Raw genomic sequence first — 13,547 nt, forward strand, 5'->3', positions numbered from 1 at the left:
GGATGGGGCTGTGTATGAGTTGGTTGGTTTGTTTTGTTTTCTTTTTTTTTTCTTAATTTATAAATGTGAGTCTGGTCTAAAATGTTACTGTGAAATTTATATAAATTCTTGAATCTCGCTAAAGAGCAAAGCCTTTGTTTTTTGTTCGAGGCCAATGAATGTAACTCGTTTACCCATGTTCATAGTTCATTAAAGATGTACACAAGCACTACCATAAAAAAATAAAGTTTATTGCACTGTTTTAAAAACAAGTTTTGTTTTGACCAGAGTCTTGTCATTTGGTGTTATTTACTATAAGAAAACTACAGGAAATTAATGTTTATTGCAGATAGTAACAGAAGTAAAAATAGAAAAGTTTTGGGTTTTTTCAACTCCAGTGTTTCTGTATCTAGTTTTTTCCTTCAACATACCAGTGTTCATTTCTCTTGATAACTGTCTAACGCGTCTTAACAGTGTTTTCGTTTCTTGGCTGAACTGCTGGCCACAATTTAATTTGTAGTGGTTGGATCTCACAGAGTCTCATGGAGCAGCTTAAATGAGGACAGAAGGGCCTGTGAATCTTGCTTCTACCTCTAAGATCGTCAGCTGTTCATTCAATGTTTTGATTCCTATTAATACTTGCTATTAATTCATATAATTGCTCAATTGGTAGATGGTGGAACTAACAATGTCATGTGTTTGATTCCTAAGGAACGCATTTACTGATTAAATGTATACACTGAATGCACTGAAATGTTAAATTAACAATGCATAAAAGAATGTATGAAGGAATGTAAAAAACAAAACAAAAATGACATATAAACCTCCACAACACACTTTAACATTCATCGCAAAATAAATGCAAAGCGTATGTGCAACTCAATACAAACACCATCTGGAATGTTTATGAAAAAAAAAAAATACAAGACATTATTTAAAATAAGTAATCCCTTTTTGAAAATGCAATGCTACTAATAAAGAAGAATATTTATCTTTCTGAAAAAAGTACATTCAAAATATTAAATAATATATTTAAAAACACGATTAACAACATCAAAAATAAAAATGTTTGTGTACATAATGAGTGTGTACTGTGTATATTTATGTATATGAATACACATGTATATATTTAGGAAAAAATGTTTATTATAATATATATATATATATACACACACCTGTAAATATTTTCAAAATGAATACTGTATGTGTGTGTCTTTACATATGCATAATAAATAAACAGTACACACACATTATATAAACGAAAACTTTTATTGTGGATGCGATTAATCGCGATCGATCATTGCCCAGCACTAAAAAAAACAATGTTCCTCTTTTTTTTTGTAATGCAGTCAATATGCTCAAAAAATCTAGGTGCTGAGGCACATATTGAAAAACTACAACGCTTAATTTAACTCATATTTTCCAAAATATATTACACCTATAATGAAATGAAAACTTGGCTTTATATATGCAAAATGCACAAATCAAGTGGTTTATGTCCCTCTTGTAAACCATTTGGAGTATATTAATGTATCTCCATTTAATTCCCCGAGAAGCTTCGTTATTTTTTGGTCACTTATTCTTATTCTTTTTTGTTTTTGTTTTGTTTTTTACATTTAACATGTGAAATACATTTTTGTAAGAGACAAATAAGAGTGCAAAATTTATGCCTAACATTACAGTTTTGTGACTAAGGTGCTCAATTCTTAAGGGATAAAACTGTGCAGTGCTGTTAAACTGTATTTCGAAACAACTGGTATAAATCAAACAACCCAAAACAAATCTGTCCTGTTGTGTTATGCATGTCAGATTCTTGACTGTAGCTGAACGAGGGATTTTTACAGTCACTGCTTAAGATTTGACAACAGCGACCGAAAGTTCTCCAGCTCTCTGACACTTGTGGAGATCCTGAAACAAAACAAGAAACGTGAAAAAGACATTTCAACTAAAGATATCCTGACAAAAATAGATAATCGACATACCTTCCAAAAGCATTGAACAAAGACACAATTTCCTGCCGGCTGAGCTGAAAGGATGGATTGGTGTTGCTTGTGTTGGGCATTGCCTCTATTTGCCTTTCTGAGAACAGGATTTTCAGTGCAGTTCCCAAGCCCTGGGTCTATGAGAGACATTCACTGAACATCACATGTCAACACAAATAACATCATCTGGGTATATGTCATCTTTACCATCTTACCTGCAATTTGCCCCAAAGCCTGCATTTAAAACACTCAACACAGTCCATGATGCGTGAGATGTTTTTAAAGGTCAGTTTGAAGTCTTCCTAAAGTCGGGGAAGAAGCAAATGATTCATTACGTCTTTAAAAACATGACACTGTAACACTGTTATTATAGCAAACATGGAAGAGTCACTGACTTTCAGTTTCATGGCTTCCTTATTATTTCCAGCAAACAGAGCAGTCTCATCAAAATGCAGTGGAAATGATCTGCAAATTTAAAATATATTAATATATATAAAAAGGAATATATATATTGTGAAATATTACAATAAAACACTCTAAATGGGTTGTTTTTTTTGACGCAACCATTGGAATGCTCTTACTTGGCCACATGGAGGAGCTCTAGAAGCAGGTTCTTGTGCTTGTTGTCTTGTGCCGGTTGGCCAGTGTACAAATGGAAGGCGGGACGTTCAAAATAAGGCCGTATTTTTGCCAGAGCACGCAGCTCAATGAGGTACAGGAAGTAGAGGTTGCGTAGCCTCTTTGGCCCCTCCCCTTCTGTCAGCTCCTCGTCAAACCTCAGCTGGAACTCGGAGACGTTGTGACCCCACTTCATTTCGAACCAGTTTTCTGACCAAACAAATCAGATCAGACAATTAAACACACATTTTTTACTCTTTACATTTTTAACTTGCAATGAAATACACAAAACAGGTCGTGACTTACCGTCTAGTAGATACCTGGCGCTCAGGTGTATGTTTATACTGGCATGCAGTCCTGAGATCAGCCTAAAGAACGCTCGTTTCTCCACACACAAGCCTCGAGAACAACAAGACGGATGTGGAAATTAAAATAAACATATAAAAAAGACAGCACCTTCAAGCAGAAACTTACCCTCTAGCCAGCGGTAGAAGCCTTGCCCTTTAATGAGAAACAGACTTGTCAATTTCTAGCTGATCAGATCACTGGTTAAATGGATTTGAAGAGCGTAACCTTACCATCGTCTCCTAAAGTGGAGGGAAAGAATGAGAGAGAGACGATTACAAGGATTATCTGTCATAAGCATCACGATATAACAGGTCTACCGCGGATATAATCAATGCGCTTAAAAACAGACTAGAAAAGATAAAACAAATCATTAATTGATGCTCACCACTGTTAGACACCAAAGGATTCAGTGGTCGTTTAACTGAATACGGTCTGAAAAAGTAGCAAAAAAAGAATAATTAATAAAATATTAAAGACAGGTTAGGGTGGGTTTTTAGGGTGTGAAGTTTAAGGGGTGTTATTTGTTCAAAAATGAAATATTATTACCATTAAAATGAACTGTTTTCTGTTTTAATATATTTGAAATGTAATTTATTCCTGTGATGAATAAGCTGAATTTTTCAGCAGCAATTACTCCAGTCTTCAGTGACAAATGATCCTTCAGAAATGATACACTGATTATATGAATACACTGATTGTGTCAGAATGTGTCAGAATGTGAAAGTCTGATCTGCACTAAATACTCACGAACAGTTATTTATAATCCGTTATTGACAGAAGTAAAAAACAAGACATAGTTGATGGTTAGCTAACTATTCTGAGGCTGCTAACGCTTGTGTGAAAGTGTGAGAAACTTTAAATGAAATCATTTTACTGACAGAAATTTCTTTATAAAGTTGAAGGTCACTGAATACTTTTCCACGCAGGTCAGAATAAATGTGATTGTGACTCTTTACTTGAAGCAGTTCTCCTCATATATGCTGTTCCAGATCCGCCAGGCCTCTGGTCCTTTATAGCCAGTGAAACGTTCAGGGTTGAGCAGGAGGTCAACATACTGTGATTCAGGCGAGTCCTCATCTAAGAAAAGAAAAAGATCATTGATGAAGCCTGTGGAGGATGACTAAAGCATACTGGTCTGCAGCCTGCCCGAGATGTACTTGCCAATAATCAGACACCTCAAATAAAAAGCAAAATTGACGATTACCGTCCAACATGCAGAAACGGTCCGATTCATCATCGTGTTTCTTCCACTCCTGAAGAGCCTGACGTGTCTCATCACTACATGGGGAAACATTGAGAGAGAGAACTTGCACAAACATGGTCAAAAACTAAAAAATTATGGGTATTCCTGACACAAAAATAAAATATGTTATACCTTAGAGAACCATTGACAGCTCCAAGTTTCTCTGCCTTCTCACACTCCTCTATATCCTGACTGGCTGCTTCTGAATACTGTGGGGGAAAATAATCAACATCCAGCAACACTAATGTGTGCGATATACACTATATGACTTTCTAATACCTTATAACTGCTGGATTTAAGGCCCTCTGGTACTTCACCCTGCACAGGAAGACACAAGGAGCCTTTTAACTTCACAAGTCGAATATAAAATCCCTCAAGACAAAATCAAGTGAATGAACTTTGAAAAGCTCACCGGTGTGCATGGTTTCACAGCACAGTATTTGAGTCCACACTGACTGTGGTCTGTCCAGAACGGGCAGGGGTTGTTCAGATTGACCTGAGCATAATATTGAATATTAGAGATGAAAGAATAAACAATAAATTGATATTTTCACTCTATTACCAACAATGAACTCACCTTATAAAACCGGAAATAATCAGACGATAGTAGTTTCTGTAGTTTGGGAAAGATTTCTTTGTTGTTGAACCTGTCGATGGTCTCAACATCACAAGCACAATCATCAAGAGTCCCAGTGACCTACGACCAAAATGTAACAATCCAATCAATCAAAAGTATCAATGTTTATTTGCAAATTGACATTAAAAATCTGTCTCAGAACACCATTTGAAAAAAATAAATAAATACTGTGATGGCTTCAGATGGTAATAAAATAATAATTTCATATATAGGGTTGCCAATGCTATACATTTTCATCATTTGTGACCATGGACCACAAAACCAGTCTTAAGTGTAAATTCTTTTAAATTGTGATTCATACATCATAAAGCTGAATAAATAAGGGATACAACTATTTAAAAATCTGGAATCTGAGGGTGCAAAAAAATCTAAATATTGAGAAAATTGCCTTTAAATTTGTCCAAATGAAGTTTTTGATATATTTACGTTAAGAGATTTACAAAATATCTTCATGGAACATGATCTTTACTTAATGATTTTTGGCATAAAAGAAAAATCAATCATTTTGACCCATACAGTGTATTTTTGGCTATTTCTACAAATATACCCTGGCGACTTAAGACTGGTTTTGTGGTCCAGGGTCACATTAGTGGATTACTTGATATGATTTTTCGAGAAAAAAAAAAATTGTATTTAATCACATTACACACACAAAGAGATATTAAAGGCCGAGCATACTATTTGAGCTGAGCATAACTAGAAAGAAATTACAACACTATAAAAAAAAAATTCCTTTATTTTTCAGGCCACTAAATCACATTTTTAAAAGTGTTATTGTAAAATTACAACTAAAAACATAAAACTGTGTTACTTGAAATAATCATAAATAAATATTAACTGAAATGAAACATAAAAACTTATTGTATTTCAGCTAGTTGCCAAAAGCAGCATTTCTCTTTATAAAATTAATTTAATTTTTTTTTCAACTAAATAGACATCTAAAATCTACTAAAACTTTAACTAAAATTAAAATGTAAACTATAAAAATAGTTTCTACATGAACTATTCTCACAATTTCCTAGCTACCATACCATAGGCCTTTATCTGACTAATTACCATATTTATATTTACCATGTCATTCACATGGCAACGTACTGCATTTCTAAAATACCATAGTTTTATAGGAGAAATAACAATATAGTACTGCGCTCATTTTTATGTTAGTGTCACATGTTTAATATTTAATTTAACAGGATGAAACAATGTTAGTGATGTTGATGTTCTCACCTGGCAGAAGCACCTGTGCGCAGCGGATCCTGCTGCCGTCACGTGGCCGCTGGTGAGTAAAAGCGCCAACAGAATGAAGGATTTCATTGTCGTTTGTCAATGAACCGAGTTCGGCACAAACGAGTCTGTTCAGTGAATGCTTTCTATCGTCTTCTTCACACAGCTGCTCACCCGTTACGGTGTTTCTGTACAGTAGTAGTGAACTGCGCGTCGCTGTAAGACACGTTCACTCACAGATCACTTCCGATTCAATCAGCCGCTACGTGAGGGACGTGACTCCGCTACTGCTACGATAGGACTCACGCAGCAATGAATAACTGAGCCTAACGCGCATCCACAACGCATTTTGTCACAAAATATGCTTTAATTTAATCTGTCAGGCTGAAATGTAATTAGCCTTTCTAATATCATCAGACTGAACCGGGAACTTCTTCTTTTGGATGAAAATTGCACTACATGCAGTTCACCGCAAGATGTCGCCAAAGACTAGTTTCTGTAATCGGCGGTGACCAGTCTGAAAACTGTAGCTATGTATGTATGCTTAAATCCAGCTTTCTTTTAGGTTCCTAGTGATATCTGATCATATTCACCTGATCTTTTGTTCTCCTCTTATATAGGAAGAACAGGGCTACTGTTAAAAATGAGAAATTATCATTTTAAGCATAATGCAGCAACATGTTTTAGTGTGTGTGTGTGTGTGTGTGTGTGTAATTATCAATTATATATACTTTATCATTACACAGCTGTATCTTTTCTCATAATTTAATATTTATTCATTTACATTCGACTGAGACTTGTCATAGCACTTGCATATTATTGTATTGCTCTTTTGTTGGCTTTGATTGCTTCTATTTTCATAATTTGTATAAGTCACTTTGGATAAAAGCATCTGCTAAATGACTAAATGTAAATGTGTATATATATATATATATATATATATATATATATATATATATATATATATATATATATATATATATATATATATATATATAATTTAGTAGATGGTTGTCCCATTTTGGTGTTTGCATCAAATTAAATTTACAAAAATTATTTTATTGGCTATATAGAAAGCATATTAAATGCAAGTAAAGTATCAATTAAAATAACTTAAAAATAAAATCTCGCAATATGTGTGAAATTATGTTCCATCGTCATTCAGTGTAGCAGATATATTTATGTAAAAACTAAACACTTATTTTGACCTGTAGCTACTTATTAAAATTAAGTGATCATACAAAATTGTGTTATATTTTCAAAATGATTAAAAACACCTTGCTGACAAATTGGTAAAACCTGGTTTTAAATGGCAAAGGTGGGTAAAGTAAATTAATTTGTTCTTTGGGGCTGCTCTGTGATCCTTAAATAGAGTCTAAATCCAAGGATGCTTGTGCTAAACATGCAGTACATGGCAATACACCGATAAATCCATAAATGTGATCCTGGACCACAAAACTAGTCATAAGTAGCACAGGTATATTTGTACCAATAACCAACAATACACTGTATGGGTCAAAATGATAGATTTTTCGTTTATGCTAAAAATCATTAGGATATTAATGTTCCATGAAGATATTTTCTAATGTAAATATATCAAAACTTAATTTTTGATTAGTAGTTGCTAAAAACTCATTTGGACAACGTTAAAGGCGATTTTCTCAATATTTTGATTTTTTTGCAACCTCAGATTCCAGATTTTCAAATAGTTCTATCTCGGCCAAATATTGTCCCACCTTACCTTAATGGAAAGCTAATTTATTCAGCTTTCAGAATCCCCAAAAAATGACCCTTATGACTGGTTTTGTGGTCCAGGGTCACAAATAGTCTCTGTACATTCACTGATTCAGCTGCATAATACTTATAAACTTCAGTACTTATACTTTATATGTTTCTGTCTATCTATCTGATTTGAATCTGTGGTAGATCAGCGCCACCTCATGGACGGAATCCGCCAGTACAACGCGCCTGGCAGCAGATGAAGAATTCAAGGGCGGAATCGAATGTATCCCAGTTTCCTTTTTCCACACATTGTAACCCACTTTCGGCGCGTCACAGTAGGTCAAAATTATAATCTTCCTTTCTTACACAAACATCCTCAGATTTCGACGGACAGGACTTTTTTTTTTTTTATAACTATCCCCTCCCCTCTAAACAGTTCAAACAAAACTTCCACTCCATCGTCCAGTTTGATGCGGACACCTCCTGGACTCCTTTTCTCCCTAAAAAAAATTCCCTGATCCCCGGTCAGTCGTCTCCTGTAGGATAAGCAATACGATCTGCTCCCCAACTCCATTCTCTATTTTTGTGCTTCCTTGTGCTGCCAAGCCCCTGACGTAATGCTCCGTGTTAATTATTAGCATGTGGGAAGCGATGCCGAGACTCTCCTCTGCTGCTTAAACAAGAGCGACTGACTGCGGGGAGAAAAACCTCGTCAAGATGGCCAAACACACTGACCCAGAGTGAAGGGGCACCGCTCCCCGTCCCGTCCAGTCCTGTCCCGCGACCAGCACCAATGCAACTGCGCCTTTAGGTGAGTGACTTCTGAGCATTTTAAGCCTTTACAGTACAAACCTGGGTTGCAACATCTCTTGTCCCAGCTTTTTTTTTTTTGCCACACCAGTAGCTTTCTGTGGGAACTCCGAGTATGAAAAATGGAAATCGGTAGGCGTCTTTTCTATTAAAAGTTTTGGGTTGTTTATTAATTATAAACGGGGCATTTCGATTAATTTAGGCAGGGTAACCCACCAAACCGCTGACTTAGAGTGGTGAATTGCTTCATATGTAAAGGGTTGTGAAAATGAAGACTGAATAGTGTGTGCTGACTTACAGTAGGGACAGTCGAGCAACAATTTTTGGGAATGTTCTGGACAGTCTGCGATTCCTCTCGGATAGGCTATTATATGAGACGATCGCTTGAGTGCCGCTTGTATGGACGGGAATAGAAACTGAAAGCCTGTGTTTATTTTTATTTGTTCACATCTGATGCTTTTGGAGGTAAGTGTATATTTAGGTCACCCAACCGGACTCAGAAAAGATATTGAGATTGCATTAGTCTTGCGGAGTTCCCGGTTAACATTTCATCTGCGAATAACGCCAGCGCGCGCTTTTAATAGAAGATCGCTCAATAACGTTTACGCATTCTTACGAATTCGCTAGTGCCCGCTAATGTGTCAACTATAGCCTCTTAGACAAACTTAGCATTTGATTCATCTCATCTCAGATTCGAGAATCCGGTTTAAGAAAAACGTTCAGTTCACCGATTCATTCTGCATGAGTCATTGTTATGCCAGTAGGTGGCGATAAGTGAATCTCTAAACGGATTTGCAAAAATCGGATTTCATTTCGTTGCCGTTCAGATTTGCACAAAAATCGGATTTGGGCTGACAAGCTGAAGCAGGCTTTTTTGTGTGAATAAATCAAGCCAGAAATAAGTTTTCGCTAACATTGTCAGTTTGATATCCGCATTATATCAAAGTTGATTATTTACGCTACTTTATTCTTTAGCGCTCACTAGTTTTTAGTATCTTACTAGTCTTAGGGTGAACAATTATTTAGTATATGTTAATCTACAGAAAAATGTTTGTTGTCTTATTCTTCAGTCAAAATCTGAGATGCGAGATTCACTATTAAGATTAGATGTGCTCATTCAGTTCATTCGCAAACTAGATGGCTTTTTTTCATTTAGTTAATAAACTAATGCAATTTGCTTATACTGTAGTCAGTTAGTGAACTATGAGTCAGTGCATAGAAATGGACACAAATTATTATCATTCTCTTAAACGATTCGTTTAAAACACTAATTCATTCACTGGATGAAGCAGCTTTTTTTGTCTCTGGCTTCTTATGAAAGGAAAGTGGAGTTGTTTCACAGACTGAGACCATGTGATATTTGCCATCTCGTTATAAATGGTTAACCTGTTCGTGTTTCTTTGTAGAAATATCACATACTTGTCGTTTTCATCTGTAAGGCTTGGAAAGCTTGTGGCGCCTTTCCAAAAGCTTCTGAAACCAGCAATGGGATTCAAAATATGTAGATTATACAGTTTATAGTCTCCTAGCTGGTTGTCTAATACCAGCTGGCCAAACCAGCCTAAGGTATTCAGCCTGTTGTTTGGAACTGGTTGAACAGCTATATGACCTACCTGGACCATAAACCAGCTTCCAAAACACAATTGCCAGCTTTAAGATGACATTTCCACCAGTGCTTGACATTTTGTGTTTGTATTTCTTCTCAAATATGGACTGTATAATCACTACTCTTTACCTTCACAGAAAGGAGATGTTCTCAGTGGAAAATGCCATCAAGACTAAAGCTGGATAGTCACTGTATGCTGGAGGAAAGCTGAGGAACGTTTTGTAAGCCCCAAGTGGCCAGAGGGTTGGAGAGCTCCAACGAATACCATCTCCAAAGCTTCAAAAAGGGATTCCCTACCGCCAAGCCTAACTCCAAAACCCAAGAACAAAAATGCAATACATTGGTACCCACTAGCAAATAACATCTCAAAGGACTGTTTTCTGTCAAACCTCAAGTAAAGGTGAAAACAAGTGTGTTTTTGGATACGTCTGCGTGGTGAATCTCTATTGAGCTGCAAAGCATTGTCACTGGGTCGTGGCCATCTCTCTCTCCCTCTCAACGAACCCAAGTCTTGGTACCGTGAGCCTGCCCACCAGATCATGATGTTTCGTGACCAGGTGGGAGTCCTCGCCGGCTGGTTTAAGGGATGGAATGAGTGCGAACAGACGGTGGCGTTACTGTCGCTGCTCAAGCGGGTCAGTCGAACCCAGGCACGCTTCCTTCAGCTCTGTCTGGAGCATTCCTTGGCTGAATGCACCGAGCTGCATGTTCTGGAAAGGGAGGCCAATAATCCAGGTCAGTACAGAGACTACCACCTTTTCTGAAAGTACTAACCATATGCGAGCAGGTGTATTTGAAGTGTACCCAGAACAGGTGCACCCAGCTTTTTTGGCTAATGTATAGGTGTCTGGGTGTCTTTAATTTACCCATAAGTTACTTCAGTGTTTATTTGCTGTGGAATAGAGATTTACTCTGACCCCTATCTGTATGTAATGTTGAATCCAAATTGGTTGGTCTAAATTTGAGGGAGTGCTTCAATGTGGGTGTGTGACCATGGAAACTAATAAAGAAGCACATTCATTTATGCACCGGAATAAACAACCAACGTGCTGAGCTGAGGGCCTGTAGATATTTCATACATAAAGATAAATGTACAGTAAGAAAGAACTATTGCACACATACACAGTCTAAAACCCGAACATGGGATTCCCATCAGAGTTTATAGTGGGCTGGGACTCATAAAGAGCCTCCTTGTGTCTTGCAGTGGTGCGTGTTGTATTTTATATGAGGGAATTTAGTGCAGCTCTGCCATTGTTATTCTAAAACAGTAAGATGAAGACATCAAAGAAGAACTCATGAAGTTTTTAAAGTGGTCCTCACCCTGGTGTGTCCACTGGCATTAAAACCAGCTGACGGGGTGCAGCCCAAGTGAAACTCTTCTGGTTGGTGTATTTCTGTTGTCGGACTCATACGTTGTTATTGCAGATGGTGGATTTGCATGCTTGTATGTGGTGGTGACCTTTTGAATGAATCCACTGAAAATGTGTGTGTGTGCGTGTGTCTGTCTGTGCATGCCTACCTGTGCGATTCACCTCGGGCTGTATTACGCAGTTATGCCTATGTCAGCCACAGCAATGTCAGCTTCCTATTACTCACCAGACAGCAGAGATTCTTTGGTTAATCAGCGTATTTTCTTTCATTCAAGCAGACGTCTGGTTTAACCTGGACCCTCATTATATATCTTAAACTGAACTCACTTCAGGCATTTTAGTTGTTGTTGTTTTCCCGTGTGAAGGTTATGTTTTGACTTGTTTTGCTCAGCAAACTTGTAACCGATGTTACGCTGGTATTTTACACAGTTTTCGAATTTTTAGACTTGGGTGTGGTTTTGTATTTGAAGCCAGTTCAGGGCTTTCTAGGAACGTTTAAGGCTATTTTCTTTAATAAAGTCTGAGAAAATACAGTAATGTAATAGTATACTGTAAAATAATGTAATTAAGTTGACGAGTCAGCAGAATTACTGCTTGTGTACAAATTTAAACGGGTAATTAATTATTAACCTATTTTATCTATATTTACTATGCAGAAATGTAAAACATAGCCTATATTATTTCTAAATAATATAGTAAGTATATCAAATAATTCATATGTTTGTCTATATATGATCATTTATTTATTAAATTTTTTACATTTAATTTACTTAATATTTTTATAATTATATGTAATTTAGGTACTTAAAGAAGCAAAATTATATGTAACAAAGTTGTGGAAATAACACAACATAAAATGTAGATGGATTAGCTTTGTTAGAAAATGCGGCATTTTTTTAAATTCAGTATTTATTTCAAAATTAATTTAGTAAATTATCGCCATTGACAGTCCCAATATACTGTATATAATATAGTATAATTTCTAATATATGTTTTTAAATGATTTTAAATATATTTTAAATATTTTGTACATATATAATTATTTGTCATTTGCCAATTATCTGTTTTAATTTACCATATTAATATTAATTATACTGTCTTATGTTAATTTATGTATATATATATATATATATAAACTCCTTTCTCTCTACATTATAGTAGTTACTTTACAGTTAATTTAGATCTTACATATTTAATTATATTACTATTATACATATATAAGTTGAATGAGGGTTAAGTGGTTACATGTCTGAATGAATTAAATTTAACTCAACATGTCAGGTTAAAAAATATTTTAGAATGACTAGTCACATCTATCCTCTGAAATCAAAGACCCTTTTTTATTTTACAAACCAGTAAATGACCACATCAAGACATTCCCATTCATTAGAATGGTGTATATGGAGTTAACTCGCAGCTGGAAGTTGAGTGGAAAGATGCAACTATTTGGAAAGAACTGCGCCAATGAGAGGAATCCACAATGACCTACTTATTGTGAAGGAGCTGCCTTGTTCCCCTGACCCAAATGATGCAACTTATTTGCCTCTCATCTCAGCATCATGCACTGTAACAAAATGCATGTGTGTGTTTTGCATTTGAGTCACAGGTAGTATTGCGTATATCGTATTCAGTTTCGTTGTCTCTAATAAGGCTATTTTTGCTTTGGTAGAGTTCACATTTCCTCAGTGCTGCCTTCATCTAGGTATATTAGTCTTAACCGCCATTGGTGCCATGGTTTAATTTGGCATCTGTGTGATTGTGAATCTATAAAGAAAGTGAATCCAAAACACACACAAGGTTACACAATGTCTGCTTAGGTTTTGTTGTTGTTTGAATTTTTCAACCGTTCTATCCAGCATGAACAGTCAGATAAAACAGAGAATGTGTGTGTGTGTATCTATGTGCGTAAACGGGAGAGAGTATGTGTTTGTCGGAATATTATTCCTGTCTGAGCTGGTGTTTAACCCTTGGCCCTTTTTCCGCCCCTCCACCTCACAGCCCAGAGGCA

General features: G+C 36.1%; 2 protein-coding genes across 10 annotated transcripts in view; one reads left to right on the plus strand and one right to left on the minus strand.

Annotated features, from left to right (window-relative positions):
- Positions 1-31: 31 nt before the first annotated feature.
- ero1a (endoplasmic reticulum oxidoreductase 1 alpha) lies at positions 32-6,173 on the minus strand. The gene is made up of 16 exons (XM_058749263.1): positions 6,035-6,173; positions 4,748-4,867; positions 4,583-4,666; positions 4,450-4,488; positions 4,303-4,379; positions 4,132-4,205; positions 3,884-4,004; positions 3,313-3,359; positions 3,158-3,166; positions 3,054-3,080; positions 2,886-2,978; positions 2,543-2,789; positions 2,357-2,426; positions 2,177-2,263; positions 1,962-2,098; positions 32-1,887 (listed from the first exon to the last, which is right to left on the minus strand). The coding sequence occupies exons 1-16, from the start codon at positions 6,119-6,121 to the stop codon at positions 1,824-1,826; spliced, it is 1,383 nt and encodes a 460-aa protein (XP_058605246.1). The 5' UTR covers positions 6,122-6,173; the 3' UTR covers positions 32-1,823.
- A 251-nt stretch (positions 6,174-6,424) lies between these two features.
- samd4a (sterile alpha motif domain containing 4A) overlaps positions 6,425-13,547 on the plus strand; it is a 46,926-nt gene continuing 39,803 nt past the window's right edge. For 5 of the 9 annotated variants that reach the window (XR_009266714.1, XR_009266715.1, XM_058749260.1 and 2 more), the window contains exons 1-4: positions 6,425-6,565; positions 7,958-8,088; positions 8,190-8,564; positions 10,307-10,904. Coding sequence is in view for 7 of the 9 variants with exons in the window: in XM_058749260.1 (XP_058605243.1) it covers positions 10,709-10,904 (196 nt within the window). In the remaining 2 variants the exon portion in view is untranslated. Of the gene's footprint in view, positions 6,566-7,957; positions 8,089-8,189; positions 8,565-8,910; positions 9,029-10,306; positions 10,905-13,547 lie in introns of those variants that run through there. The other 4 variants (XM_058749257.1, XM_058749258.1, XM_058749256.1 and 1 more) reach the window with 4 other exon arrangements.

Source organism: Onychostoma macrolepis, chromosome 17 (assembly GCF_012432095.1).
Source record: "Onychostoma macrolepis isolate SWU-2019 chromosome 17, ASM1243209v1, whole genome shotgun sequence".
NCBI classification, from domain to species: domain Eukaryota; kingdom Metazoa; phylum Chordata; class Actinopteri; order Cypriniformes; family Cyprinidae; genus Onychostoma; species Onychostoma macrolepis.